The sequence below is a fragment of the Mustela erminea genome, chromosome 3, assembly GCF_009829155.1.
Source record: "Mustela erminea isolate mMusErm1 chromosome 3, mMusErm1.Pri, whole genome shotgun sequence".
Lineage (NCBI taxonomy): Eukaryota > Metazoa > Chordata > Mammalia > Carnivora > Mustelidae > Mustela > Mustela erminea.
Window position 1 is genome coordinate 133,729,592 of NC_045616.1, and position 26,862 is coordinate 133,756,453.

A 26,862-nucleotide genomic window follows, 5' to 3' on the forward strand; every position below is an offset into this window, starting at 1 on the left:
CAGTATTAAGCAAAACTCAGTTTCCTGAGATCAGTTTCCTGAGATTGAAAGCTGGAATGTTAATCATGAACTCATTTAAAACACATAGATGTGTGGGCATGATCAGAAAAGGCCTGATCTTTGAAGTAAGGGAGGAGTTTCTGAGTTTAAAATCCAAAGTTAAATTGCAAAGAAGATGAAAGATTTGAAATAGATGAAAAGCTAATATAGTCCCATTAAATGAACAACTTCTTGCAGTTGATAGGAAAGAAAAACCATTCCAGTAAAATATGGACAAAGAATATAAAAAAGCAGTTCAGAGACATTAAAAAAAAAAATCAGGGTTTTGGGAAGAGTATATTCAATGACTCTTATTAGATACTTTTATCCATATTTTAAATGTCTTTGAGTAGAAAGTTTTTCAAGTCAGAAAGGAAGTTGTTTCACCATAAAATTCCAGATTTCTGATTACTTTTATTATATATCCACTACATACTTTATTAAGTTTTTCTTTTTTATTTTAGCACTTCAGAATCCAGAGGTGGTGGCCCTTCGAGGTGGACTAAACACCATCCTGAAAAATGTGATCGACTGTCAATTAAGTCGAATAAATGAGGCCCTAATTACTACAATTTTGCACCTCCTTAATCATCCAAAGACCCGACAATATGTGCGAGCTGATGTAGAGTTAGAGGTAGGAACTTTAATATCCTTTTCTAGTTTTATAATAATGACTTTAAATACATACCTACTCTTGCTTTGAAATTTTAAAGTTAACAGATGCAGCACAAAGTTAATTACCAAACATAAATTAAGACTGACTTTTCCTCAGCAATATTTTATAGTTCATTCCATTTGGACTGATTTGGAAATATTATTCTCAAGAATATTTCATCAATATATAAAGTGAAGTTTATTTTTTTATCTGTGAAAACTTTATTAAGCCAATTAAAGCACAAGTAAAGTTGCATATACATTTACCTGCTTATTTAAGAGAACCGTTTCTTTTTAAGAACTTCAGTATGTTAACTGTGTGAATAGCTCTTGCTAATTATATACTATTTATTTATTAACCCATGCTAAAATTCTCTGAACTTAGAGGCACTTGTTAGCAACTAATGACCATATATACTTGAAAGAAAAAGAATATGAATCCTTTCTTTTCAAAATATAGTGCAGTTTAATTTTTTTAGCATTTCAGTGTTTTCTTACAGTTAGTCTAAAATAATAAGATTGCTTTGTACTCTTTTTTATAATAAAGTGTGTAGTGGAGGTTAGAACAGAATTACTACAAACTGATCTTATAGTTTATGTGTGTGAATGCACTACATTGTTGTCCATTGTAGATACCATTCAGAGTAAGATTAAACTAAGGATTTGTTTATATTTGGGTATGAAATTATGCAAAGTATAAAAGATAAATTGTTCTCTAGCATGTTATTCTAAATCATTACATTGAATTTGTCTTCAGTCTTACAGTTCTGGTTTTATTAAGGCCAGTAGAAGTATTTGACAGCTTTTATCATTAGTAAGTGACAGCTTTTATCATTAACTAATAAATAAGTAAAAATTTCTTCTCAATAAGTGATTTCAAATACAGTCATTATACATGGGAGTCCATTTCCCAATGGACTAGCATTTTTGATATTTTATAGTATGTTTAGTATGGTATAGTATTTTTAGCCTGTATAGTATGTATAGTATAGTATGTTTAGTATAGTATAGTATGTTTAGTCTGAATTTTTTTTAATCAGGTAGAAATATAATTTTAGGATTGGTGAGATGATTATAATAAAGCCCTGTTTTTTTATTCCTATGTAATTATAAAACAAATTAGCCAAGCCTTTATTAAATTAAAAAAAAAACCTCAAAAGAATATGGTAGACATTTAAGTACAGGAGTGTCTTTGCTTATGTCTCTATTTCTTTAAAACCACAAATGTTTGTTCTTTACTCCTCTAACAAGATTTCCCCAAAATAGCATAGTGATTTAGAGCATAGACTTTGGACTATACAGATCTGGTTTTGATTTTTTTGCTCCTGTAATCTACTAGCTTTATGACTTGGACAAGTTATGAGCCTCTCTTGGACCCATTTTTTTCTTAGGTAAAAGGAAGGTCATGGTTTTCATTTTAAAGAATTATTGTGAACAATAAATACTGTCATAATAATAGTAGTTGTAATAACACCAGCTAACACTCATGTAATGCTTATAATGAGTTAGTATTTCCAGGCACTTTACATATGTTAATTCTAATCTGCATAAAATTCTGATCTTTGTACTTCAGTACGTAGCACATAGTAAATATTCAACAAATACTGTTTACCTTAGATATCATTCTTCATCATCCACTTTAATATCATCATCTTCATTTTATAGTCACTAAGAATATTATCCTCATTTTTATTAATTATATTTTACAAAATTTGATTCTAAATTGATACTTTGATTTCCATTTCTTCATACAAAAGAACTATTTTCAGTGTTGCTGTCTCTGTTGTTAGGCTGAGGTCTGTCTTCCTCTTAAAAATCCCTTTTTAAATTTACTCTCACTTTAATTTCTGCTATCTGTGATATGTTTTGACCTCAGACAGAAAAATGTGTGCATTTAATATAATGTATATAATGTATATACTATAGACAGTCTATAAGGGTTGTAAATCAGTTGTAATTGTAATTTTTTATAGTAATTGTAAATTACAAATTGTAATTATAAAAATTTTATAGTAATTTTTAAAACTTTATCTTTTAAAGTTACACTTCAGAGTAGAATAAATTCGATCGCTCATAGCATCTGCTATGGAAAATACAAAACTGGAATAATTATGAAAGTCATATATTTAAAGCAGCATAGAGCTGTGAAAGCAATAAGAGCCAGAAAGAGTAGAATTTGTGAGTGGGAAGATTCTTTGGGAGTTGCCCTGAAGATCTAGAGATGCTCTTGGGGGCATTTGCAGATTTGGGGCACAGGCTAAAGGCTAAGAACATGATGTGGGCCTCGTAGACCAGAGTATTTGGCAATCGTGCAAGTATGGTAAGCCTAGAGATAGGAAAAATCCCACACTAAGTCTGATATACTCCTTTAGATATTTGCTGAAACAAGACTGTGAGGGGCAAAAACTATGATGTCCGATCCTGAGGTGATAAGCACAATGAGGAACATGTTGTAGTCCTCAGTGCATAGAATGCAAAGACCTTTTAGGAGGGACCATGGGCTAAAGTTGGAAGGCCCAAAAGCAGTAGTGAATTTACACTGGTTATATGTAATCACTTTTTTTCTTGGGGCCATTTATTGATCAATATATAATTAGAAACTGAAAATCCAGGTAGGCCTTTGCCGGGATCAGAAAAGCCAAAGTAGCTTTCTGCATTTGTGTGGTACTAAAACACTGATTTCTTGTTCTTGACGTATCCCAAATTCTGAAGCTTTTCTGGATGGGTAGCTAAAGATTTAAGTTCAAAACTTAAGAAGTACGTAGAAAAGATTCCCAGTCTCTATTGCTAAGGAGCAAAATATTTGCTAAGTTCTCTAGTGAAAATCCTGGAAGACCGTCCTTGAGGAACAGGGGAAAACCAAAGGTATCCTCAGTCTTCTCAAAATGACAGTGTAGTCCCAATTTAACACAGCTGGTGATTAAGGTGATCAGCCCCCCACCTTACTCTACCTAACAGAGGAAAGGATAAACCATTTCTGATGGTGGTAACATCATTTGGAATATTCACAGTGTCTGACATTCACTTACTAATTTGATTGAATATCATGCAAAAATATATGACCATTTGACTAAATACCCCAAAGAAAAACATTCTATAGAACCATGCCCACAGGTGATCCAGATAGTGCAGTTAGAGGGAAAGAGTTTAAAACAACCATGGATGTTATTTTAAACAACACCCAGGATGCCTGGGTGACAGTTGGTTAAATGTCCGACTCTTGGTTTTGGCTCAGGTCATGATCTCAGAGTTGTGAGATCCAGCCTCACAGTATAGCATTTGCTTAAGACTATCTCACTCTGGGGCGCCTGGGTGGCTCAGTGGGTTAAGCCGCTGCCTTCGGCTCAGGTCATGATCTCAGGGTCCCGGGATTGAGTCCCGCATCGGGCTCTCTGCTCAGCAGGGAGCCTGCTTCCCTTCCTCCCTCTCTGCCTGCCTCTCTGCCTACTTGTGATCTCTCTCTCTGTCAAATAAATAAATAAAATCTTTAAAAAAAAAAAAAAAGACTATCTCACTCTCTGCTTCTCCCATTCCGTGCTCACTCTCACATTCTCTTTTTTGCTGTCTCTCAAAGCAGTCTTGAAAATAAATAAATAAAACAACCATGTGTAATTTGTTCAGGAAAATTAAGAAAAAAGGAAGAAAATGATGAAATGGTGAATTTGAACAGATAATTGAAATACATAAATGATTTCAGTGGAAGTTGTACTGAAAAATACTTGAAATTCTGAACTCAATGAAAAATGCATTTTGGACAAGAAGATAATAGTAAACTAGAGGAAAAGTCAATAAAAATATCCAGGGTAAAGCACAGAGAGGAAAAAGAAAGAAATGAATAGAACACACAAAAGTGAGAAGATATAATTTTGTCTTTGGAGAAGAAAGAGAAAATGGGCAGAAGCAAATATCCAAAGAGACAATGGACAAAACTTTTGTTTCTGAAACTGTTGAAACTTTATGCTCACAAAGCTCACAAAACTCTGAATAAGATAATACAAAGAAAACATGTAGGCACATCATGGTAAGATTGTTGAAAACCAAGATAAATAAAAATCTTGAAAACAGCTTGAGGGGGAGAAAAAAAAACTTGTTACTTTCAAAGGAATGTGTCTGATAGCTGATTCCCAGCAGAACTCTTGAAAACTAGAAGACAGTCAAATGGCATCTTTAGAGCACTGAAAGGAGAATATGCCAGCCTAACCCAAAGAAAATGTCTTTCAAAAACAAAGGTAAAATAAAAGATTTTTTGAGACTAAGAATAAAAAAAAGAAGACCATACAGAATGTAAAGAAACACTATTCTTTCTTGGATTACTTGTGCTTACGTCAGGAAGACACTACAGCGTCCAAGGGGAGGTACCTGTGGAGAGGAGCTGAACTCTGTCACTGTCAATTAGCACATCGTGCATGAGCCATCTTGAAACAGGTCCTCCAGCTCCAGTCAAGGCTTCAGGTGACTGTAGCCTGACCAGTATTTTGACTGCAGACTTAATGAGGGCCCCAAACCATAACTGCATAGCTAAGCCTGTCATAGACGGCTGTCTCCCAGGAACCATATGAGATAATAAATATTCATTGTTGCTTAAAAAATGACATACACGGGTCACCTGGGTGGCTCAGTGGGTTAAAGGCTCTGCCTTCGGCTCAGGTCATGGTCTCAGGGTCCTGGGATCGAGCCCCATATCGGGCTCTCTGCTCGGCAGGGAGCCTGCTTCCTCCCCTCTCTCCACCTGCCTCTCTGCGTACTTGTGATCTCTCTCTCTCTCTCTGTCAAATAAATAAATAGATTAAAAAAAAAATGACACACACAAAGAATTTTTAAAAGAGTAAAGGGAGTCATCAAGGGGAAAATGATCTAAGACAAACGAAGAAATTTAGGAAGGAACGAGTAGTGACAGGGCACATATATGACTAAATATAAAAAAATACTGATTGTCGAAAGCAATTTTAATAATGTCTTATGTATTTTAAGTTATATTTAATATTAAAAGTTAGACCACAGTAATGCAGTAGCCATGGTGAGAGAGTTGATAAATGAGGTACAGTGGTTAAAAGTTTAAAATAAGTGACTTTAGCAAGATTAATACAAGGATAATACAAATAACTTGGATTTTTTTATACTAGCACCCAAAAAAGGGTGTAATAAACCACTTAATAATGTTCAAAAATAGCAAAACTAAGTCATGGTTTTAAAAGTCAGGATAATAATTTTGGGTTAGGTGGTGACTGAATTTAGGAATAAGGAGGCTTTAAGGATTCTAATGTCTTCTTCATCTGGTGCTAGTTAGAGGGATGGACTTAGTTTGAGAAAATACACCAAACCTTAGATTCATGGGTTGTGCATCTGAAATTTAATTGATACATTAAAAATACTCAAATTGGGCACCTGGGTGGCTCAGTCTAGTCTGCCTTCTGCTCAAGCCATGTTCCCAGGGTCCTGGGATTGAGGCCACATCTGGCTTCCTGCTCAGCAGGGAGCCTGCTTCTCCATCTCCCCTTGCTCTTCCCCCTGCTCATGCTCTCTTGCTCTGTCAAATAAATAAAATCTTAAAATAAAATTAAAAATCATGCATACATTCCTTGATGATTAGTTTGAAGAACCAAGTTTCTCAAACAGCATACCCAATAAAGATACAGAGAAGTGAAATTAATTTTAGCTTGTTACAGGAAGAATGTGTTTTATAATAAACACTAAATTTTTTCTTCTTTTTTTCCATTAGCGAATTTTAGCACCCTATACTGATTTTCACTACAGACACAGTCCAGATACAGCTGAAGGACAACTCAAGTAAGTACCATTTGTTCCTAGTAATTTATAAGGTAGTGTGTACGTTGCTGTTAAAACTTTTAGGTTTGTCTGATTGCATGTAGAGTTAGAGCAAAGAGAGTTTAAGTAAATTCCTCAATGAGAGTTTAAGTAAATTTTCACTAATAGGAAATTTATGTTGTGATTCTCATAATTAGCTGTGGTTTAAAAAAGAAAAAAGTTATGAGAAATTTAAAGACTCAGAATTTCTTATTTAAAATAATGTAAGGTAGATTGCAATAAAAACCTAGATCTTTAATTATTTTTCTATTGTATGTATTTTTAGCATAATTATATTAAGAGACTTAAAAGAATGAAATAACAACAGGGAATAGAATGAAGAGCTGCCTTAACGAACTGACTAAGCAGAAAGATATTCTGTAGAATTTTGAAAGTAAGGTTAGTGGGAAAGTAAAAGGAGATAAAGTAAAGGTTGTTTTCTAGGAATGAGGTAGGGTAATTTTCAGCATCTTTTTGGAGAGAAAAGCCCATGTTCGTGGGGTATTTTGGGATGACTATAAATTGATTTAGAGATCAGTATATTAACATATTATCTGTAAAGATTTTGCAGATGGCGTGATGATAATAAATGTGCTATGAAGTGTTTTTCTAGTAGGATTATTGAATTATAGACATAAGCACTTATTTAATAGGTAGAATATAACTTAAAATTCTTAAGTTTTAGAATATTGTGAAATGGGATATTTTTATTGTTTTTCATTTTTCATTTTTATGGAAGATAGTGAGTGGTTTTATATCTTTAATTACTTCTATAACTATGGACTGATCCCACCCTAACATTTCATGACCTGAGCAAGAAATCAAAATAGATGTTCTCTGTTTAAGACTTCTCAAATCTTCCTCCTGCTGAGTTGTGAATTGGGATTCTTAGGCTCCTTTCCTGGCTTTTCCTGATGACATTTACTATTCTCCTTATTGATGGCAGAAATGCACTTTCCACTGTTAACTGACAAATTACTATGAATGTAGCAGCTTAAATAAATCAATTTATTAGCTCACAGTTCAGTAGGTCAGAAGAGGTCAGTCATATAAGAGCTGGCATAGCTTTTGTCTGGAAGTTCTGATGAAAAATCCATTTCCAAGCTGATTCACGTTGTTGGCAGGATTTACTTCCTTGCTATTGTAAAACTGAGATCTCTGTTTCCTTGCTGTCAGCTGGGGCCTACTCTCAGTTTCCAGAGGCCACCCTTCTTCCTTGGCAGTTGGCTCCCTCTGTCTTCAAACAGAGCAGAAATTCCTGGAATCCTTTGCTTTGAATATCTCTTTCTCTTCTGCCATTAGCTAGTAAAAGCTCCATTTAGATCAAGCCTACCAGATGATCTCCCTGTCTTTTAAGATCTGCCAGGCTATATAAGGTTAAATTAGTCACAGTCATAGCAATGATACCATATTCACAGGATCCAGGGATAGGGCATGGAATCTTGAGGGCATGGTAGACATTTTTAGAATTCTGCCTACCAGAATGAGTGAGAGATGAGCCTGGCTGTTTTCAGAGTTGGAGGGATAAGGTACATTCTACCAAAATCCTTCCTTACCTGTTTGGTTCTGTGCTTTACTTTGATTTAGTTCCTGGAGTATGGGTGGTTTCTGGAGCATTGGTACATTATGGCCAGGGAACAAGGGAAAATGGAGTGATTTTTTTTTTTTTTTAATATTACAAATTTTTTGAGTAGGTTAGAGATGGATTACTAGGCAGTCACTGTAGGTATGTCATTAACATTTTCTTTTCTTTTGAAGAGAGAGCGAGTGTAAGCAAGTGGGAGGGGCAGAAGGAGAGAGAAAGACTGAGAATCTTAAGCAGGCTCCTCGCTCAACCTGAACCCTGATGCGGAGCTCCATCTCATGACCTGAGCCTAAATCAAGAGTTGGATGCTTATTTGACTGAGTCACCCAGGCACTCCTGTCACTAACATTTTTTTTAAGATGTATTCATTTATTTGAGAGAGTACAAGCCGGGGGAAAGGCGGAGGGAGAGGGAGAAGCAGACTTCCCACTGAGCTGGGAGCCCTACATGGGGCTCTATCCCAGGACCTGGAGATTGTGATTCAAACCGAAGGCAGATGCCCAGCCATCCAAGCCACCCAGGTGCCCCTGTCACTAACATCTTTACAAGGAGCTGTGAAAACTTTATCCCGTAATTGTCCAATTCTCATTTCTTCCACCACCCTATCTTCTCATTTTAGTTTCTGTTACATTCTCATGTATTTGACGCTGCAGAGCTTAGTGTGGCTCGTTTGTGTATCTTTTTAAGTGTTTCATTTCTCTTTCACAGACTGCTCACTGTTCTTTAACTTGATTTTCTTTTTTTTTTTTTTTTTTTTTAAATCCAACCCCTCTATTTTTTTCTTTCCCAGTTCTCAGATATCTGTATTCTCACAACTGTTAAGGCCTTTATTAGGGAAGACAAAAAGCACAAAAAAACACAGACAGTTGAGAAAATAGAGGTGGTTGACATGGCATAAATAGTGTAAGATTGCTATTAAGTATTGAAACCGGCCATAAGTCGTATGTGGAAAATATTTATGAATATAATAGTTCTGTTGCTTGATTAATGGTCGAAAACTATTGCATGAGAAAACAGTATGATACTTGAATACTCAATTAGAGGAAAATAGCTGTGATAGTAATAATATCTAGTTATTTCATATCAGTGAGTATATGGGTTGTTGAGCTTGCATGTTAGAAATGCTAAAATAAAAGAAAAGTAAATGCTGAAATAAGTTTGGGGCAAGAATTTTCAAGTGAAGAGAATACGTGTGGTAGGGCATCTGGTTGGCTTAGTGAGAAGAGAATATGACTCTTGATCTTGAGGTCATGAGTTCGAGCCCTACATTGGGTGTAGAGATTACATACATACATATATATACTTAAATAACAAACAAACTTTTAAAAAAAGAAAGCAGCATGTGGTAAAAGTAAGAGGTAATTTTCTTTGCTAAGGGGTAGCCTTTTGACAGGAATGCTTATTAAATAGGGTGGTGCTGTCTGTAGTGCTCAATTAGAGGTATTAATGAGGTATCTAAGAATAATTTTCAGGAAGAGCAGGAAAAGTAGAACCAAATTGAAAAGTGGAATTTATAACTTACTTTAAACTATGTTGGGAGTTTTAAATTGGGGCAGGGGTCAATACATAATTGGGTAATTTTCTTTGAGGTAGATCTGACCTTTTTTTAAAAAAACATGTTTTATTTCCTGTGTAAATATTTAAATGTTAACTAATGATAGGGTTTTTTTCCTGATATAGTAGAGGGAAATCTCACTTTTTATTCTAACATTTAATTTTTTGCGCCCTGCACCCACCGACTCTCAGAGAAGACAGAGAAGCGAGGTTTCTAGCCAGTAAGATGGGAATCATAGCAACATTCCGGTCATGGGCAGGTAAGTTACTTGTGCTGCTTAATAAGAAAAACTTGATTCATTTTTTCACATGTTAAATTACTATTGCAGCATCTAATTTAGATGTTAACCTGGTCTTAACTTTGTATGTTATTATTAGAGAGGGATTTGTACAAAATTACTAAAATTGACCATTTGTAAATCTGTGTGCTAATGATTACCTGGTTGATTAAAAAGTCTTGTTGTGGACATGAGCTTTCCATTTGCCTTAGGTAAATACCCAAATGGAATTGCTGAGTCACAAGGTGGATATATGTTTAGTTTTATAAGAAACTGCCAGACTTTTTCTCAAAATACTTAAACTATTTTATACTCCTATCATCAGCATGCACAAGTTCCAGTTGCTTGCATCCTTTCCAGCATTTCACGTTGTCTTACATTTTAGCCATTCTGGTGGATGTGTCATGGTATCTAATTGTGAATGTTACTTAGCTTTCCATAGTGACTAATGATACTAATTTTGTATGTGTTTATTGGCTATTCACTTCCTTTGTGACATACTAATGTGCTTTAAATTGTTTGACTTAATTCTCCCACTTAAAATTTCAGTCTATACAGATTATTTGAATTCTGCCAATTATAGTTTTTTTGTGCATTCAGTAAATTTTAAATTAAAAAAATTTTTTTTTGTTTTTAAGATTTTATTTATTTATTTGACAGAGAGAGATCACAAATAGGCAGAGAGACAGGCAGAGAGAGAAGGTGGGGAAGCAGGCTCTTTGCTGAGCAGAGAGCCCGATGCGCGCTCCATCCCAGGACCCAGAGATCATGACCTGAGCGTAAGGCAGAGGCTTAACCCACTAAGCAACCCAGGCGCCCCTAGAAGTATGCTTTTAAAAGACAAATGCCAAGCAAATTTTTTCATTTCACTTTAGGTTAAGGAGGTATTAAGTAAGAGAGACAGAACATTGTTCTACTCTCTCTAGTATTCCGACTCTGGGACTCACTCATCGGCAAACAGGAGGAATACTATGCAGTCAGATTGATGAACTTTTTTGAGTATGCAACAAATATTTAAATTTAAATGATACAAGATAAAATTTAAATGATAAAATTACTGATAATCTCTAGTCAGTAGGGAAATGTTACTTATGATAACCAAATAATAGCATAATTTTGAAGTTATCTGGAAAAATACCACAGATTTTATATTATGAATACATTGCTCTATGTATTTTTTGAAATTTAAATCAGTGATTTTCTTTTTTCTTTTTTATCCTCTTTAGGTATTATTAATTTGTGTAAACCTGGAAACTCTGGGATCCAGTCTCTAATTGGAGTACTTTGTATACCAAATATGGAAATAAGGGTAGGCAAAAGTTACTCTTACTGTTTTATTCCCAGACTTTTAACAGAGGAAATTAATTATTAAAAAAACTTATTTCATGTGTTGCTTTTTCCTCATGAATTGTTCATCTGTAGCATAGAGCATTGAAAAAAATACTTGAATAAATATTTGCTACTTAGTTGAACCCTAACACTAATGCAAATAATTTGAAATAGTGATGTTGTTAGGAACTATGACTGAATTAAAAACTGGATTAAAAATACAAAATTAATTATGCTTTATTCATTAGACAGAGGAGGGCATTCTCATTGTGAAAGGTTCAAGCAATACAGAAATATATTTAGTAAAAAGTAAATATAGTATTTATGTATCTTATGCCTTCTAACTTACGTTTTTATAAAATGAGTGGTGGTTTTCATTAAAATTGGGTCGTTAATATTTATATGCTTATTTATTAGATATATTCCTAGATTATTAGTGCATTGTAATTTCTACCAAACAGCTAAAAGAAATTGAAATTGGAGGGGAAAATATGAGCTCTTCGGTGATTCTTCCTTTTCTACTTAAATGTTTTTAATCGTGCTTGAAAGAATAAAATTTGCCTTTTTCTTGTTTTTCTTTATATGAGCCAAACCTGGAGTTGAAAAACATTAGAAGATGTTAGCTAGGGGTTCCTTGCTTAAAATGTGAACTGAGAAACATTAGACCATGGAAATGGAAGGATATGATTTTAGATGGAAAGATCTATAAACAGGGAACTAAAGGTTGGGGCCAGTTCATGGTGGCTTACTTTGCAGGTGGTGAAAGAACGTGGTTTTTGGAGTTTGACCCACTATTTGATTCCTGATTTTAGTCTTTATAGTTCCGTGACCTTGGGCAAATTACATTTAAATCTTTTTCCATATGTACTACGGTGGGGATAATAAAAGATTAATTGAAAAGATTAAGTCGTGTATGTAGTAAGCACACCATAGTTATCTCTGCTCTAGTATAGACCTGAGATGGCAGTTTTCTAAAATAAGGAGTTCTCTTTCTATCTGTTTTTTTCTCTGTGAATAGGACATTTAAAACATCTGTTTTAAATTTTTAAATTTAAATGAAGATCCTTCCATAAAAATAAATGAAATGTATTTATTTGCACTTGCAGCGAGGTCTGCTTGAAGTGCTCTATGATATATTTCGTCTTCCTCTACCTGTTGTGACTGAAGAATTCATAGAAGCATTGCTCAGTGTAGGTAAGTATTGAAGTCCATTTGAATCTGTTCATATACTGTGATTTTTAAAATGGTTTATCTAATACACGGAGTCCCTCAAAGGCAAAATACTGAACTAAATATTGAATATTAAATGGAACATTTTCTTACGGCATCATCATAGCATAATAAATTAATATAAAAACAAAACCTTAAATAAATTTCAAAAAATAAGAAATGTTAATTTCTTTACCATCACCCTAGATATTGCAAATGAGCAGTGAAATTCATAGAAAAATGAACAAAGAAAGAAAGAGCAAAGATAAGAAACTGATGTAGTTCTCAAATTAGATTATTTAATCCTTGCTATAGTTGTATTTTACCCAAATGACTTCTAAGTCCCAAAATGAAAGAAGTTTAGATCTGTGTATATCGATAAATCATTTATTTGCTGTATGCCTTTTCATTTTTTTTTTTAACATCTTTTAAAGATTTAGTTATGTATTTCAGTGGGGCAGGGGCAGCAGAGAAGGAGAGAATGTCCAGCAGACTGCTCGTTAAGGCCAGAGCCCCATGTGGGGCTCATTCCCACAACCCCTAGATCATGACCTGAGCCAAAATCGAGAGTTGGACATTTAATCCAACTGAGCCACCCAGGAGCCCCTCAGTCCTTTTTTTTAACCAATTTCTGTTTTTTTAACCATTTTACAACATTCTTTATAGCCTGAATAGCCAGTGGTTAACTGATGTGTTTTAGTGATTTCTCACTTTCTTCTAACTACCTAATTTTAACTATTTTAGATCCAGGCAGATTCCAAGACAGTTGGAGGCTTTCAGATGGCTTTGTAGCAGCAGAGGCAAAAACTATTCTTCCTCATCGAGCCAGATCCAGGTAGAATTTAGGGAAATAGTTCAAATTTATTATAATTTACCGTTTTTTTTGTAAATCATGTAATATACTGAGCAGTTTTTAAACTGATTCTGTGCTATGTTTATTTCTAGGCCAGACCTTATGGATAATTACTTGGCACTGATACTCTCTGCGTTTATTCGTAATGGGCTTCTAGAGGTAAGACTTACAAACCTTATTTTATTCTATTTTATTTTTTAAACTTTCTCTAACAGAGTTATTTCAGAGCAATAAGCATATGTGATGCTTAAATGTGTTCCTACGTACTGCTTTTGCAACGGTAATATTTTCTTTATATTTTCAAAGGGTTTGGTTGAAGTGATAACAAACAGTGATGACCATATCTCAGTTAGAGCTACCATCCTTTTAGGAGAGCTTTTACATATGGTAAGTTGAACAACTTCTGATTATGTTTTATACCATTAATGTTTTAATTTATAAAATATTACTTTGTAGTATCTCAAAAAGTAAGTTTACTTTTTTTGAGTGTTTGTCTTTACGGTGTGAAGAACCCTTGATGCCTTGTATCTATCTATGCATATGTGTGTGTGTGTGTGTGTGTGTGTGTGTGTGTGTGTGTGTGTATAATGTGTATATATAGTATAAGCTAGTTTTTTAAATGGAACATGTAAAAATCAAAAAGTACTGAATATTGATTTTTATACCCACTTTTAATGTTAACATTTTGAGTCTTAAAAATCTTAATGTATCTCAAAAAGATTTGTTGCCTAAAATAAAGCAAGAAATTACAAAACTAGATACTGCTTCAGTTTTTCAGAAAACTGAAAAAAATTCTAAGTGTAATTCCCTTGTTTGAAAACATTTTTTGCAAACTTGTGAGTTTAGGCTTAGAAGGTGAGTTTTTTGTGTTTTTTTTTGTTTGTTTTGTTTTGGGGGGTGGTTTGCCTTGATTTTATGACGTCAGTAACTTCTGGAAATAAGGCGCTTAGGAAGTGATCCAACCATTATCTACTCCCAGCAAATCAAGCAATGGGAGAACTGATTGTTTGCAAGATAGAATTCCTATTTCTAGGTCACCTGTTTGTTAATAGAATACTAAATAAAAACCATTTTAACTGGTTAAGGAAGAAGTAACCTTGTAGCAGATCTTTTTAAAATTATGTTATGATCGTCTCATATTGGCAAAGTACATTTTTGTTTTTGTTGTTTCAGTCCTCCCCACCTCTAGTATTTTGTTTTGTTTTTTTTTTCCATGTAATAGGTGGGTTCTGTGAGTGAGGTAAAGAGAATTAAAGAGTTTAATGGTAACTGTTTTATTTACCAGCGAATTATTTAGCCACATGCTCTGTTCTCCTTCAGTCCATCCATGGAAGAATAAGTAATACTGCAGGTTTTCAGATCTGATTTTTTTGTTTCTTCAGATTTTATTTATTTGTTAGAGAAAGAGAGCACAAGCAGGGAGAGCGGCAGGCAGAGGGAGAAGCAGGCTCTGCTGAGCAAGGAGCCTGTGCAGAACTCAATCCCAGGACCCTTTATGACCTGAACCAAAGGCAGACGCTTGACTGACTGAGCCACCCAGGCGTCCCTTCAGATCTGATTTTTATTTTTTTAATTGATTAAGTTTTTTAAAGATTTTAATTTATTTATTTGTCAGAGAGAGCATGCATGCGCACAAACACAAGCAGAGAGAGAAGCAGGCAGAGGGAGAAGCAGGCTCCCCGCCAAGCAAGGAGCCCGATGCAGGACTCTATCCCAGGACCCTGGGATTACCACCTGAGCTGAATGCAGATGCTTAAGCGACTGAACCACCCAGGCGTCCCTTTTATTTTAATTCTTAATATATCATTTCCTGTAAGATTATCAATATTTAGAATTTCATGTTCTTTATGAAGGAATCTTTTTTTATAAATTTCATTTTTTCCTTCCTTCATGACCAGAATTCTAGATTCCCTTGAAATAAAAAAGCTGTTCATTTTGAATATAGTGGTGTTAGTTCATTGCTTGTTATGCTTACATTTTCTGGCTTCCACATTTGATTAATTTACTTATCTTCACTGGTAGAAAGCAGATTGTGTGGTGGGTTTTGTTTGGAAAGTAGGATTAATGTAACATTATAGCACTGGATCTAAGTTTTGATATGTAATCCTTTCAGATCATTTAAGAATTGAGTTTAATTGTAACTAAATTCATTTTAAGTTACCACTTAATGTTATATAATAAAGGATCTGTAAAAATTCAGAGTTTTATTAATGTTATATGAGTCTGTATCTTCATTCAGTCTCATCCTTACTGAAAGTAGATAAGATAAATTATAAATAAGTATGTATTGGAAAGTGAATCATTAAGTTCATTTCATGAGTAAAAGCTTTAGTATTTATCTGTGGATAATCTATTATATAAAATATTCCTATTTGTCACCTCCTAAAAAATACTATATTTCATTTTTTAGGCAAATACAATACTTCCTCATTCACATAGCCATCATTTGCACTGCCTGCCAACCCTAATGAATATGGCTGCATCTTTTGATATTCCCAAGGAAAAGAGACTGTAAGTATCAGAGCTCTAGCAAAGACTGTGCCTGGTATATTTAATACCCATTTAGATGACCTTCTCTTCTTTTTAAAATTCTGTGTGTATATGTGAAGAGTTTGCTTGGAAATGCTTTTTGTGGGGGGGGGAGGGGTGGAATTCTTTTGGGATGCCTTACAGATGAGAGGAAAATTGATAGTATTATTTAATATAGTCTACAAAGTATTATAGCATAGTAAAATAAAATCAAGTTTTTCTAGCATGTTTCTGGACCAGGACATAAACTCTACCACATCGTTAAAAATGGTGTTTGAGAATTTTTTGGACTATTTTATGTTTTGAGTAGCAACTCGGGCTCTTTAATGTCTAAAGTACTTAAAGTTAATAAAGCACAAAGAATAGCAATGTATTCATTTGTATGTGTGGTTAAAAACTTTGGAATTTAGTAACCCATACTATAGGCACTGAAGTAAGCTAAACTTTTAAATCTGAAGGAGATACTGCAAACAGAATTTATAAACAAAATATGCTAATACAGCTGTAGGTCTGCTGGAATTTCAGTGCTAATAATAAAATATAATTTAAAAGGTAAAGATGGAGAAGCTTGATTAGAAAGTGCTAGTAGGAATCTTTTTCATTTGGTTAAGATTATGTCTAAGCCAGAAGTCTGACTTCCTTCCGTCCTTCCTTCCTTTCTTTTTTTTTCTTTAATTCTACCTATTAGAAAAATCTATATATTTAGACTTTTTTGTAGTATTAGTGAGATATAGTTCATTAACTGTTCAGAACTGTGAATTTTATTGACAGTTACACAGTTCTTAAAAGTTCAGTTAGCTTTATTAATTCAGAAGTACATATATGGGCCTCACTATAAATAAATAACATTCTTTTAATTTTAACTCTGCCAGTGAATTTATTATTAAGTTTATTATTTAATACAATTAGATAAATTTATTATTTAATAGAATGAATAGAATGAACTTGTATTATAAACTGAGAGTTAACTAGGGATTATCTCAGTTATAACTCTAGGCTTCCATAAGTAATGGTAGCTTTCAGGTGTTTTTTTTTTTTTTAAAGTTTATTTATTCAAGCAACCTATCTCTGTATTTACTGTGGGGCTCAAACTGATAAACCCGAGATCAAGAGCTAAATGCCCTACTGACTGAGCCAGCCAGAAGCCCCTTTCAGTTTCATGATGGATAGTAGTTTCATGATGGAAGAATGTGTTTTCCAAAGCCTGGTAGAGCTAACCTCTCTGGGTCAGATTATGGCCATGAATTTCAGGGTTCATCAGGAATTCAAATTTACCTTCAAAATTTCAGTAATAATAGTCTTAAAATGGTTTTGTTTGTTCGTTTGTTTTTAGCTCAGCAAGCTTTCTTTACCTTCAATAGTTCCCAATCTGAGCGCATCTCAAGGTTTTAAAATTTTAAATCTGATTTGTTTTTACCAGAAGTTCGGGAGTTGAGACTTGATTGCTACCATATTCTTGAAAACAGTGCTTTTATGGACCACAAACAAGGAATTAAAAATAATGTTTAGAAGGATACCATTAACAGTTGCAGATCAGTGTGGGAAAATAGAGACTGTACAAACTGATACTGGAATCATCAGTTATTCACACGATGGGGAGAAATAAAATATTCCTGCCTTTTACCATAAGCAAAAATTCCTTTCAGGTGGATTAAGGATTTAAATGTGAAAAGCAAATTTTTAAACTTCCGTAAGAAAAGAGAGAAAACTGGGTTCCTGACTTTTAGGAGTTCTTAAAACCAGTATACAAAAAGTGCCCACCACCACAGCAGAAAAGATTAATAAATACATATTTAGTTGGGTCTACATAGTGTTTCTTTCTTTCTTTCTTTCTTTTTTAAGATTTTATTTATTTATTCGACAGACAGCGATCACAAGTAGGCAGCGAGGCAGGCAGAGAGAGAGAGAAGAGGAAGCAGGCTCCCCGCTGAGCAGAGAGCCCGATGTGGGGCTCGACCCCAGGACCCTGGGATCATGACCTGAGCCGAAGGCAGAGGCTTTAACCCACTGAGCCACCCAGGCGCCCCTACATAGTGTTTCTTCATACAAATCAGCAGTGTTCTTGATTTTTTTTCTTTGTGGTTCAAATTTGATTAAATAATTTACTTTTTAGTAATAATCTCTAGCCTTGAATTTAAATGTTTTACTAATTTACCAAAGTGATCTCTAAAATTATGCTAGCTTTGCTACAGAATTAATTCATTTTTTTAAATTAGGCGAGCCAGTGCAGCCTTGAACTGTTTAAAACGCTTCCATGAAATGAAGAAACGAGGACCTAAACCTTACAGCCTTCATTTAGATCACATTATTCAGAAAGCAATTGCAACCCACCAGAAACGGGATCAGTATCTCCGAGTTCAGAAAGATATATTTGTTCTTAAGGTACTGAAGTGGAATGTCGCAGTTTTTAACTTAGTTTCTTAATTTTTAACTGATGGATTTTACTATGCATATACTTGCTTGAGTTAGCAGTTTTATTCATGCTTATGGAATTTCAATGGCTTTCTAGTTTTATAATGACTAGGCAGTTTAAAGTTATGTTTTTATAGCTTTTTAAAGTTAAAAAGCCTTGATAATTCATCCTTAAATGAAATTTAAATTGAAATTGAATTTTAAAAATTTGAACTTAGTTTTCTGAATTTGAAGATAATTTGCCTTAATTTTCCTTATTACTTTCTGATGATGTTAGGATACAGAGGAAGCCCTTCTAATGAACCTTAGAGATAGCCAAGTCCTTCAACATAAAGAGAATCTTGAATGGAATTGGAATCTTATAGGGACCATTCTTAAGGTAGGACAGACTACTTCTTGGTTATGGCTTCATTGTATTATTCATTGTAATTCATCATAATTATATTTTGGGAATTGATAAATACATATATGATATAATATATTGTGTTTTTCTAGTGGCCAAATGTAAATCTAAGAAACTATAAAGATGAACAGTTGCACAGGTATGTAACAACTGTTTTGCATTTAAATTGAAAGAACTTATATTTGAATTATATTATACCTGATACCCATGAAAAGTAATAATTGGTGTTTTAAAGATACATACAGGGGCACCTGGGTGGCTCAGTGGGTTAAAGCCTCTACCTTCAGCTCAGGTCATGATCTCAGAGTCCTGGGATCAATCCCCGCATCGGGCTCTCTGCTTAGCAGGGAGCCTGCTTCCCCTGCCCTCTATCTCTGCCTGCCTCTCTGCCTACTTGTGATCTCTGTCTGTCAAATAAATAAATTTTTAAAATCTTAAAAAAAAAAAAGACACATACATACATTTTAATAGTTGGTATTCAGTAGGGACATGTATACATTTTTGTGTATATTCTAACAACCCAAAAGCATCAGCTAATTCTTTTTCTAGTATTTATATTTTGGTTTTACTTTTGGAACATATGAAGTACTTCAGATGAAAGTTTCTCAAATGGGGGTAATTTCAACCATGTGTAATTTTAGCCCTAATGCATGAGGATGACATAATGAGGACATAGTGTTACCCTCCTAAAATGATGGCCATTTTTACTATTCTGCTTCTACTTGCATTTGCATCTGACTTTGGAGGGTTAGCCATTTGTCTTCCTCTTTACATTCATTCCCCTTAACCAAGTTAAGGTGTTCTCCACACCTTTCATAAAACATACTAATGTTCATGGCATACACAGTACTTCAAGCTACTGTGCTGTTCCCTAGTAACCCCATGCATTTTTTACTCATTCTGAGTTTAGACTAATCCACTACCATTACTGATCTCATTCGATAAGAGAGCCTTTACTTCATGTTTCTGAAAAATTTATGTCCTTAACTTTATTATTTGGTTGTATTCATCTACTCATGATATTTAACTTAATATCTGTATTCAGTTTATACAAAACATATGTAAACTTGGAATAAAGAAGCTTAGCCTCAGCTTTCTATACTGGTTGAAAACAGGGATGAAGTCTCTTTCAGCTTTGTTTCTCCACATTCTGGAATTGGCACCATTATTGGATTGGATTGTAATGCATGAAATTAAATTGAACTGAGTTAAATAGAAGCTAAGCCTGTAATGTTGAAAGTTATAACATTGAAATATAAATTATGTTAAAAAAAAAAAGAAATATAAATTATGTTCATTACTTCATAAATTCAGTTTCTTAAATTTTACCTGCAGCTTGTGCTTTTTTTTTTGCCTAATGGTGAAAAACAGACAGAATTGTAGTATGATTTATTTTGCTTACAATTATCCAGTGTAGGATTATTTTATAGAGTCATGGGACAAAGATTGTCACAAAATACAGTAGAAGAAAATTTTTATTCAGGGTTCTTCTTCGTATTATCCAAGCCTATCTTCTAGCTGTGTTACATCTGCATTTAGCCAGCTAGTGTCTTTGTTCTCTGATATTTCTTTGAGGCATCTCACCATAAAATTCTTATTTTACAAACTATTCTTCACAATTAAGGCGGTTTTTTTTTTTTTTTGTATTTTGTTGTTTTTGCATGTGTGCATGTGGGTGTAATGTACCAAATGTTTTTATTCCTTGCCATTTTTTTTAAACCCAAGACACATTCAAGACTTTATTATTATCTTAAGTTTTGGTTAAGATTTTAAAGTAATTTTGGTTTCTTTTTTGCTAATTTTATTTTGCTCTTAGGTTTGTACGAAGACTACTTTACTTTTATAAGCCCAGCAGTAAATTATATGCCAACCTGGATCTGGATTTTGCCAAGTCCAAGCAGCTCACAGTTGTGGGTTGCCAGTTTACAGAATTTCTTCTTGAGTCCGAAGAGGTAATAAGCATTTTGAGTATTTTCCAGAGCAAATGTTTTTCACTAAATTTTTCCTCTTCCTTTTATTTCTGAGTATATAAGTTGTATTTAGAAACATAAGGAATGAGCTCAGACCTAGATTTGAATCCTGACTTTGTCACTAGCTAGTTATGTGACTTTAGACAGCTTATGTGTCTTATAGAAGACCTGGTTTTCTCTTTGTAAAATGGGAGATAATACCATCTTCCTGCAGGATAGTGTTGAATGAAATTTAAAAGAACATACTTGGTGGTTGATATCCATTATTAGTAACTTTATCATTATCATTACATTTCTTGGATTTGATTAAAATTAATTTTCTAATTATAGTCACTAAGTGCTTTTCCAGTAATATCACAATGTATTTGCTTTTAGGATGGGCAAGGATACTTAGAAGATCTGGTAAAAGATATTGTTCAGTGGCTCAATGCTTCATCTGGAATGAAACCTGAAAGAAGTCTTCAAAATAATGGTTTATTGACTACCCTTAGTCAACACTACTTTTTATTTATTGGAACACTTTCTTGCCACCCTCATGGAGTCAAAATGCTGGAAAAATGCAGCGTATTTCAATGGTAGTTGTTTCAGTATATTCCTGAACTTAATCTTTAATGTAGTCAGAAGTAGCATGCTTCTTATTCCATGTACATAAATTTGGTAAATTCTGTTAAAACGCCCCCAAAATTAGAGTTATCTTATGCTTTGTTACTCTTTTTTATGTGATATTTATCATTAAATGCTTTTTTCTAGAAATGCTTGTTTATATTTTCATTCCCCCCTCCCCTTTTTTTTTTAAAGTCTCCTTAATCTCTGTTCCTTGAAAAACCAAGATCACTTACTGAAACTGACCGTTTCTAGCTTGGACTACAGCAGAGATGGCTTGGCAAGAGTTATCCTTTCCAAAATCCTTACTGCAGCCACTGATGTGAGTATAACATTAACAGAACTGTATTTTTTATAGCTGTATTTTTTTATTTTACTTCATAAAATTTAGCCAAGCAAAATTAATTACTAATTCTAAGAAAAGGGTATGGGGTTTGGGTTTACTTTAAAATAGTAGTTCCTCCATGGGGCGCCTTCCTGGGTGGTTCAGTCAGTTAATCGACTGCCTTTGGCTCAGATCAGGATCCCAGGGTCCTGGGGTCAAGCCCCATATCAAGTTCCCTGCTCAGTGAGGGGGAACCTGCTTATCCCTTTCCCTCTGCCACTTCCTTCTGCCTGTGCTCTCCTGCTCTCTCTCTCTGTCAAATAAGTAAATAAAACCTTTAAAAATAATAATAAAAATAAAACAGTAGTTCCTCCAAGGAACCGTATACAGTACTCATTTCTTTCTATAAAGGGGAAGAAGCAGCTAGATTAAAGCAAATATTTTATTTACCTAGTACTAAGAAAATATATCAGGGGCTAGACCCTCAATTCCATTTCTTCTGCTCTTTTCAAATAGCAAAACTGTCCCAAAACAGTGTCCAAATAGACTATCCATGAAGTTTGGGTTTTATTTGTTTGTTTTTATATTTTCATTTATCTTTGTAGGCCTGCAGGCTGTATGCAACAAAACATTTAAGAGTATTATTGAGAGCTAATGTTGAATTCTTCAATAATTGGGGCATTGAATTACTAGTTACCCAGCTACATGATAAAAACAAAACGATTTCTTCTGAAGCTCTTGATATTCTTGATGAAGCATGTGAAGACAAGGTGAAGGTTTATTACTTTATAATAAAATACTTGGACATGATTTTTATTCAGTTATTTTAATTATTAAACTTTATTAAAGTACTGAATTTTAATAGAAAATTATGTGAAATTATAATGTACTTAATATAGGTGTTTTGGAAACAACTTACTATCATTTTGCAATTGTTAATTTGCCTGATAATTACTTTCTTTAGGCCAATCTTCATGCTCTTATTCAGATGAAGCCAGCTTTATCCCACCTTGGAGACAAGGGTTTGCTTCTTCTCCTGAGGTAAATGTTAAGTAAATTTAAAATGTTCAGTAAATTTTAAGTAAATGTTAAGTAAATTTTTCTTGTAGTTATGTTTTTTGTTGTGTTCTCTTTAGCAGTGTATTTTAAAGCTGGATTCAATCCAAACAGGAAACACTTTAAAGAGTTTAGTGTTAACTTCTGAAAGAGGCCTATTTTAGAATCTTAGATATCCTTTAATACTGAAACTCTGTCTTTTCATTGTTTTCCTTAATGTTTATTTTACATTTCTATATCTCCTCATAATTTTCATGACATTTTCTTTACTGTGGTTGAATTCATGTGTTTTGCAAGATTATGAAAATTTATTTATATTTGAAATTATAGTAAATAATAGTTGACCTTTTACTGTCAGGATGAAACTATTCCTAAAGTTTTTTAGCTCTTTAAACATGGTATTGCTTAAGATATTTTTGCTCCTTAAACACTTGTGGTCAGGCTCTGTGTTAAACTAAATTGTTTTAATTTACAGATTTCTTTCCATCCCAAAAGGATTTTCCTATCTGAATGAAAGAGGTTATGTAGCAAAACAATTGGAAAAGTGGCACAAGGTAATTTTCTGTTGAGTAAGCTTCAGTTTATATCTTAGGAAATAGATCTATGAATTTAGAGGATTTTTTTATATCAGTGTTTTGAAGCTTAAGAGGTCAAATATTTAAACATTCATATGGGAGGTTGGGGAGCCAGGTGGTGGGTATTATGGAGGGCACGTATGGCATGGAGCACTGGGTGTGGTGCATAAACAATAAATTCTGTTACGCTGAAAAGAAATAAAACAACAACAACAAAATTTAAACATTCATATGAAGTCATCTTAAATTCTATGTAATTATTTGTGTTTATTTTTCCATTTTCTAAACCACCTTGTTTTATAGCAAACCTACTGATTTTGTGTCCATTCTATTGTAATTTTTCTTTCAGTTTAATTGCTATAATCTACTGGTTTAATTTTTTAACCCTATTTACTATCATTTCTTTTATTCTTGGGTCCTTTTTGATAGCCCTTTTAAGCTATAACTAAAACAATTTTCCTAAATAAAGGAAGATTATAAAATGATTCTACCAAGCAGATCTAATAATCTAATTAAACTTTATTTTAAGATGCTACTTGACATAAATCTGAGAATGTACTTCAGAATAACTGAGAAGTTATTAGTTAACTTCCTAGCTTTTCTTTAGTTGGTCATCATCATGATTTTATTTTGTTTGAAGCATTCTTAATTGTCAAACATCTTAGAAACCCATGGATAAGCAATGCTAATGTAAATAAAATTTTTAGGTTTTTCATAATTTCAATCATTGTCTATATTGAACCATATTTCACAGGAAATTCTCATTTTTAAAAAAATATTGTAACTATAAAACTAGGCACAGTGTCTGGGTGGCTCAGTTGGTTAAGCATCTGCCTTCGGCTCAGGTCGTTATCCCAGTGATCGAGCCCCATGTCCAGTTCCCTGCTCAGTGGGGAGCCTGCTTTTCCCTCTGCCTCTCCCCTGCTTGTGCTTGCTTTCTCTCTCTCTCTCTCTCTCTGAATAAATAAGTAAAATCTTTAAAAACAAAAACGTGATTTAGGGATTAAGTCTTTCAATAATGAATTGGAGAATTGAAATAAGATGTGATAGTTTTATTTCATAAATAGAAGTTATTTAAACAAATTACCATAGTAAAATTGGTCACCTTATTATACAATTTATAGTATTAGAAAATTGCTTAGCATATCTAGTATAGTACTTTCAAATAGTAGGTACAAAATATAACTTGTAACAAAGGCCTGTGCATATAAGGAAACACAAAGGAAGGGTTAATGATTCTGCCTAGGGATTAGAATTAGCAAAAGAAATGTTGGGTGGGCTGAGGAAAGGATATGATATTTGAAATGGTCTTGAGGAGTAGGCAAATAAGTTGGATGAAGGGTATTCAAGGCCAAGGGTGCAGAATAATAAATCTGTATAGATTATTGGAACTTCAGACTTGTGAAGAATGCTATATTCCACTGTAGTTGTGGTGAGGCTAAGTGAGGAGTGGCAAGATAAGGCTAGAATGGTAAGTTAGAACTAGATTATAGAAGGCCTTATTAACCACATTATGTCATTAATGTATTCCAATTTAATTGGAAGTGAGGGAATTATAGGTGTTTAAAGAGTAGTCGTAATCAGAGCTGTGCTTTAGAAACATGACAGGTCGCAGTGTAGGAGTGGATATTTGATTATCAAAGGTAAAGCCTAGGAATATTGAGACCAGTTAAGAAGAAAGATTTGATAAGAATGTGAACTTCAGTGGTGCTGAGATGGAATAGGCAGGGATACATTTTCTGGACATCTTTGAACTAAGATGAACAGGATGTGTGGACAGATTGGATATAATGAATGAAGAGTCCATCTTAACTCTTCAGCTTTCTAATCTGCGTGACTGAGCATGCAGTGAACCACCACGAAGAGATTGCGATTACAGGGGTGCCTGGGTGGCTCAGTCGGTAAAGGATCTGCCTTTGGTTCAGGTCATGATCCCAGCATCCTGGGATGGAGCCCCAGGTCACGCTTCCTGCTCAGTGGGGAGTCTGCTTCTCCTTTTCCTTTTGCCCCTCCCCCCCACTTGGTGTTCACTCATATTCTATTTCAAATAAATAAATTTTTAAAAATCCTCAAAAAAGAGATTGTGATCACAAAAAATGGTATGCAGGTTGAGGATAATGAATTTTGAGTATGTTGAGTATGTTGAATTGTAGCTTTGGGATGACCAAAGATGGTATCCAGAAAATATTTGGAATTGTGGATCTAGAGCTCAGGTATGTGCTGGAAGATCACAATTTGGGAGTCTTCAGTATATAGTAGTAGTTGAAACCTGAAATGAGTGAGATCATCAGGGAAGATATAAAGAACAAAAAAAAAGAAAGGAAGGAAGGAAGGAGAGAAAGAAGGAGGGAAAAAGATTGGAAATTGCTCCCTAAAGAACATTCTGGTTTAATGAGCGGAATAGAAGGACAAAGACACTGAGAAAATTGCCAAAGAGAATGGTGTCAATAAAGGATGCTTCAGGAAGGAGAGGCCAGTGATAGATATTTGATAAAGAGGTCAAATAAGATGAACAAGAGAAAATAGCTGTTGAATTTGACAGTTTGGTCATTGGTGAATTTTGCTAGAGCATTTTCAGTAGAAAGTTACAAACATGCTGAATCGCAGTTACAGTTAGTTAAGCAGTAAATGGAAGGTGTAAAAATAAAGACAACATAATCTTCTCTCTCGAATTAGAGAAAAGGAGAAAGGGAAAGAACTTACTGATTGCCTACCATTTCAAGTCTTACTTCATTTAATCTTCAGGGCAGTCCTGTGAAATACCTTCTGTTATTTCTATTTTGTGAATGAAAATTTGGAGGCTAAAAAGAGTAAACTTTATCCTAGATGAGTAATTTATCCTAGGTCACAGAACTTAAAAAATAGCAGAACAGGGATGCTTTTTGATTCCAAAGCCCATGTTCACTGTATTTGATTTCCTCCCAGTAGCTTATGGCATGCCAACATGGACTGAGACTATCTCTGTTTCAAGGTAATAAAACCTCCAGGCCAGTACAGTATTAAAAACTCACTCATTCAATTTAAAACTTCACCCTAGCATCCAGACATAGACTTAGAAACACTGCAGTGGAGGGATGATTCAGTTTATCTCATCACTCTTTGTGCTCCTTCTCCTCTCCATTTACTAGCTGTCTGCCAGTTTAGGGCCTCTTCAGCTTGAGAGCGGGAGGAGGAAGAAGAGGCATGGGGCTAAGAACAGACTGACTTATTTGGTGCAATTTTTATCTGGGCTGTTTAGCTTTGAGTTTGGCAGATTTCAGGTGTTAATTCTTCTACGTGAGCATTACTTTCAAGATCTCACCACTGTGCATCTCTCATTTTCAGTTCCCTTGACTAGGGCAGTCACGGGCTCCTCTGCCTACACACTTACATTGCCTCCTGGTAGGTGGAGGTCCACCCCTCAGTTGGGATTTTCTTGCCCCTCCAGATTGCTCCTTTTGGGCAGAATCCTCAGGATGACCTGCATAAGAAACTCCGTATATTTCACAGCTATAAACCATACCCCTGACCTTTGGCTAGTGTTTTCCAAATGAATGCCTTTGGTGAAAAGATTTAATCACAGGAATGTAACTACTCCTGTGCAAAGCTCAGAATATCTGCCTTTTTTGCCATAAGATTTTCATTAAAAAAATTTTTTTAAAGATTTTTTTATTTATTCATTTGATAGCGAGAGATCACAAGTA

The 26,862-nt window shown here is 34.2% G+C and overlaps 1 protein-coding gene and 1 long non-coding RNA gene across 11 annotated transcripts in view; one reads left to right on the plus strand and one right to left on the minus strand.

The window, feature by feature from the left end:
- LOC116586959 overlaps positions 1–5,192 on the minus strand; it is a 77,844-nt gene extending 72,652 nt beyond the window's left edge. Inside the window, exon 1 of the long non-coding RNA XR_004284231.1 lies at positions 5,053–5,192. This is a non-coding gene — a long non-coding RNA (uncharacterized LOC116586959). The remainder of the gene's footprint in view (positions 1–5,052) is intronic.
- Positions 1–26,862, plus strand: part of RICTOR (RPTOR independent companion of MTOR complex 2) — a 129,455-nt gene that overhangs the window by 73,815 nt on the left and 28,778 nt on the right. For 9 of the 10 annotated variants that reach the window (XM_032337544.1, XM_032337543.1, XM_032337546.1 and 6 more), the window contains 18 exons: positions 504–673; positions 6,413–6,480; positions 9,830–9,897; positions 11,142–11,224; positions 12,351–12,438; positions 13,198–13,288; positions 13,399–13,465; positions 13,613–13,693; positions 15,717–15,817; positions 18,052–18,217; positions 18,525–18,626; positions 18,743–18,789; positions 20,467–20,602; positions 20,996–21,195; positions 21,419–21,545; positions 22,154–22,318; positions 22,513–22,589; positions 23,080–23,158. In XM_032337544.1, the coding sequence (XP_032193435.1) occupies positions 504–673; positions 6,413–6,480; positions 9,830–9,897; positions 11,142–11,224; positions 12,351–12,438; positions 13,198–13,288; positions 13,399–13,465; positions 13,613–13,693; positions 15,717–15,817; positions 18,052–18,217; positions 18,525–18,626; positions 18,743–18,789; positions 20,467–20,602; positions 20,996–21,195; positions 21,419–21,545; positions 22,154–22,318; positions 22,513–22,589; positions 23,080–23,158 (1,916 nt within the window). Of the gene's footprint in view, positions 1–503; positions 674–4,304; positions 4,923–6,412; positions 6,481–9,829; positions 9,898–11,141; positions 11,225–12,350; positions 12,439–13,197; positions 13,289–13,398; positions 13,466–13,612; positions 13,694–15,716; positions 15,818–18,051; positions 18,218–18,524; positions 18,627–18,742; positions 18,790–20,466; positions 20,603–20,995; positions 21,196–21,418; positions 21,546–22,153; positions 22,319–22,512; positions 22,590–23,079; positions 23,159–26,862 lie in introns of those variants that run through there. The other variant, XM_032337554.1, reaches the window with a different exon arrangement.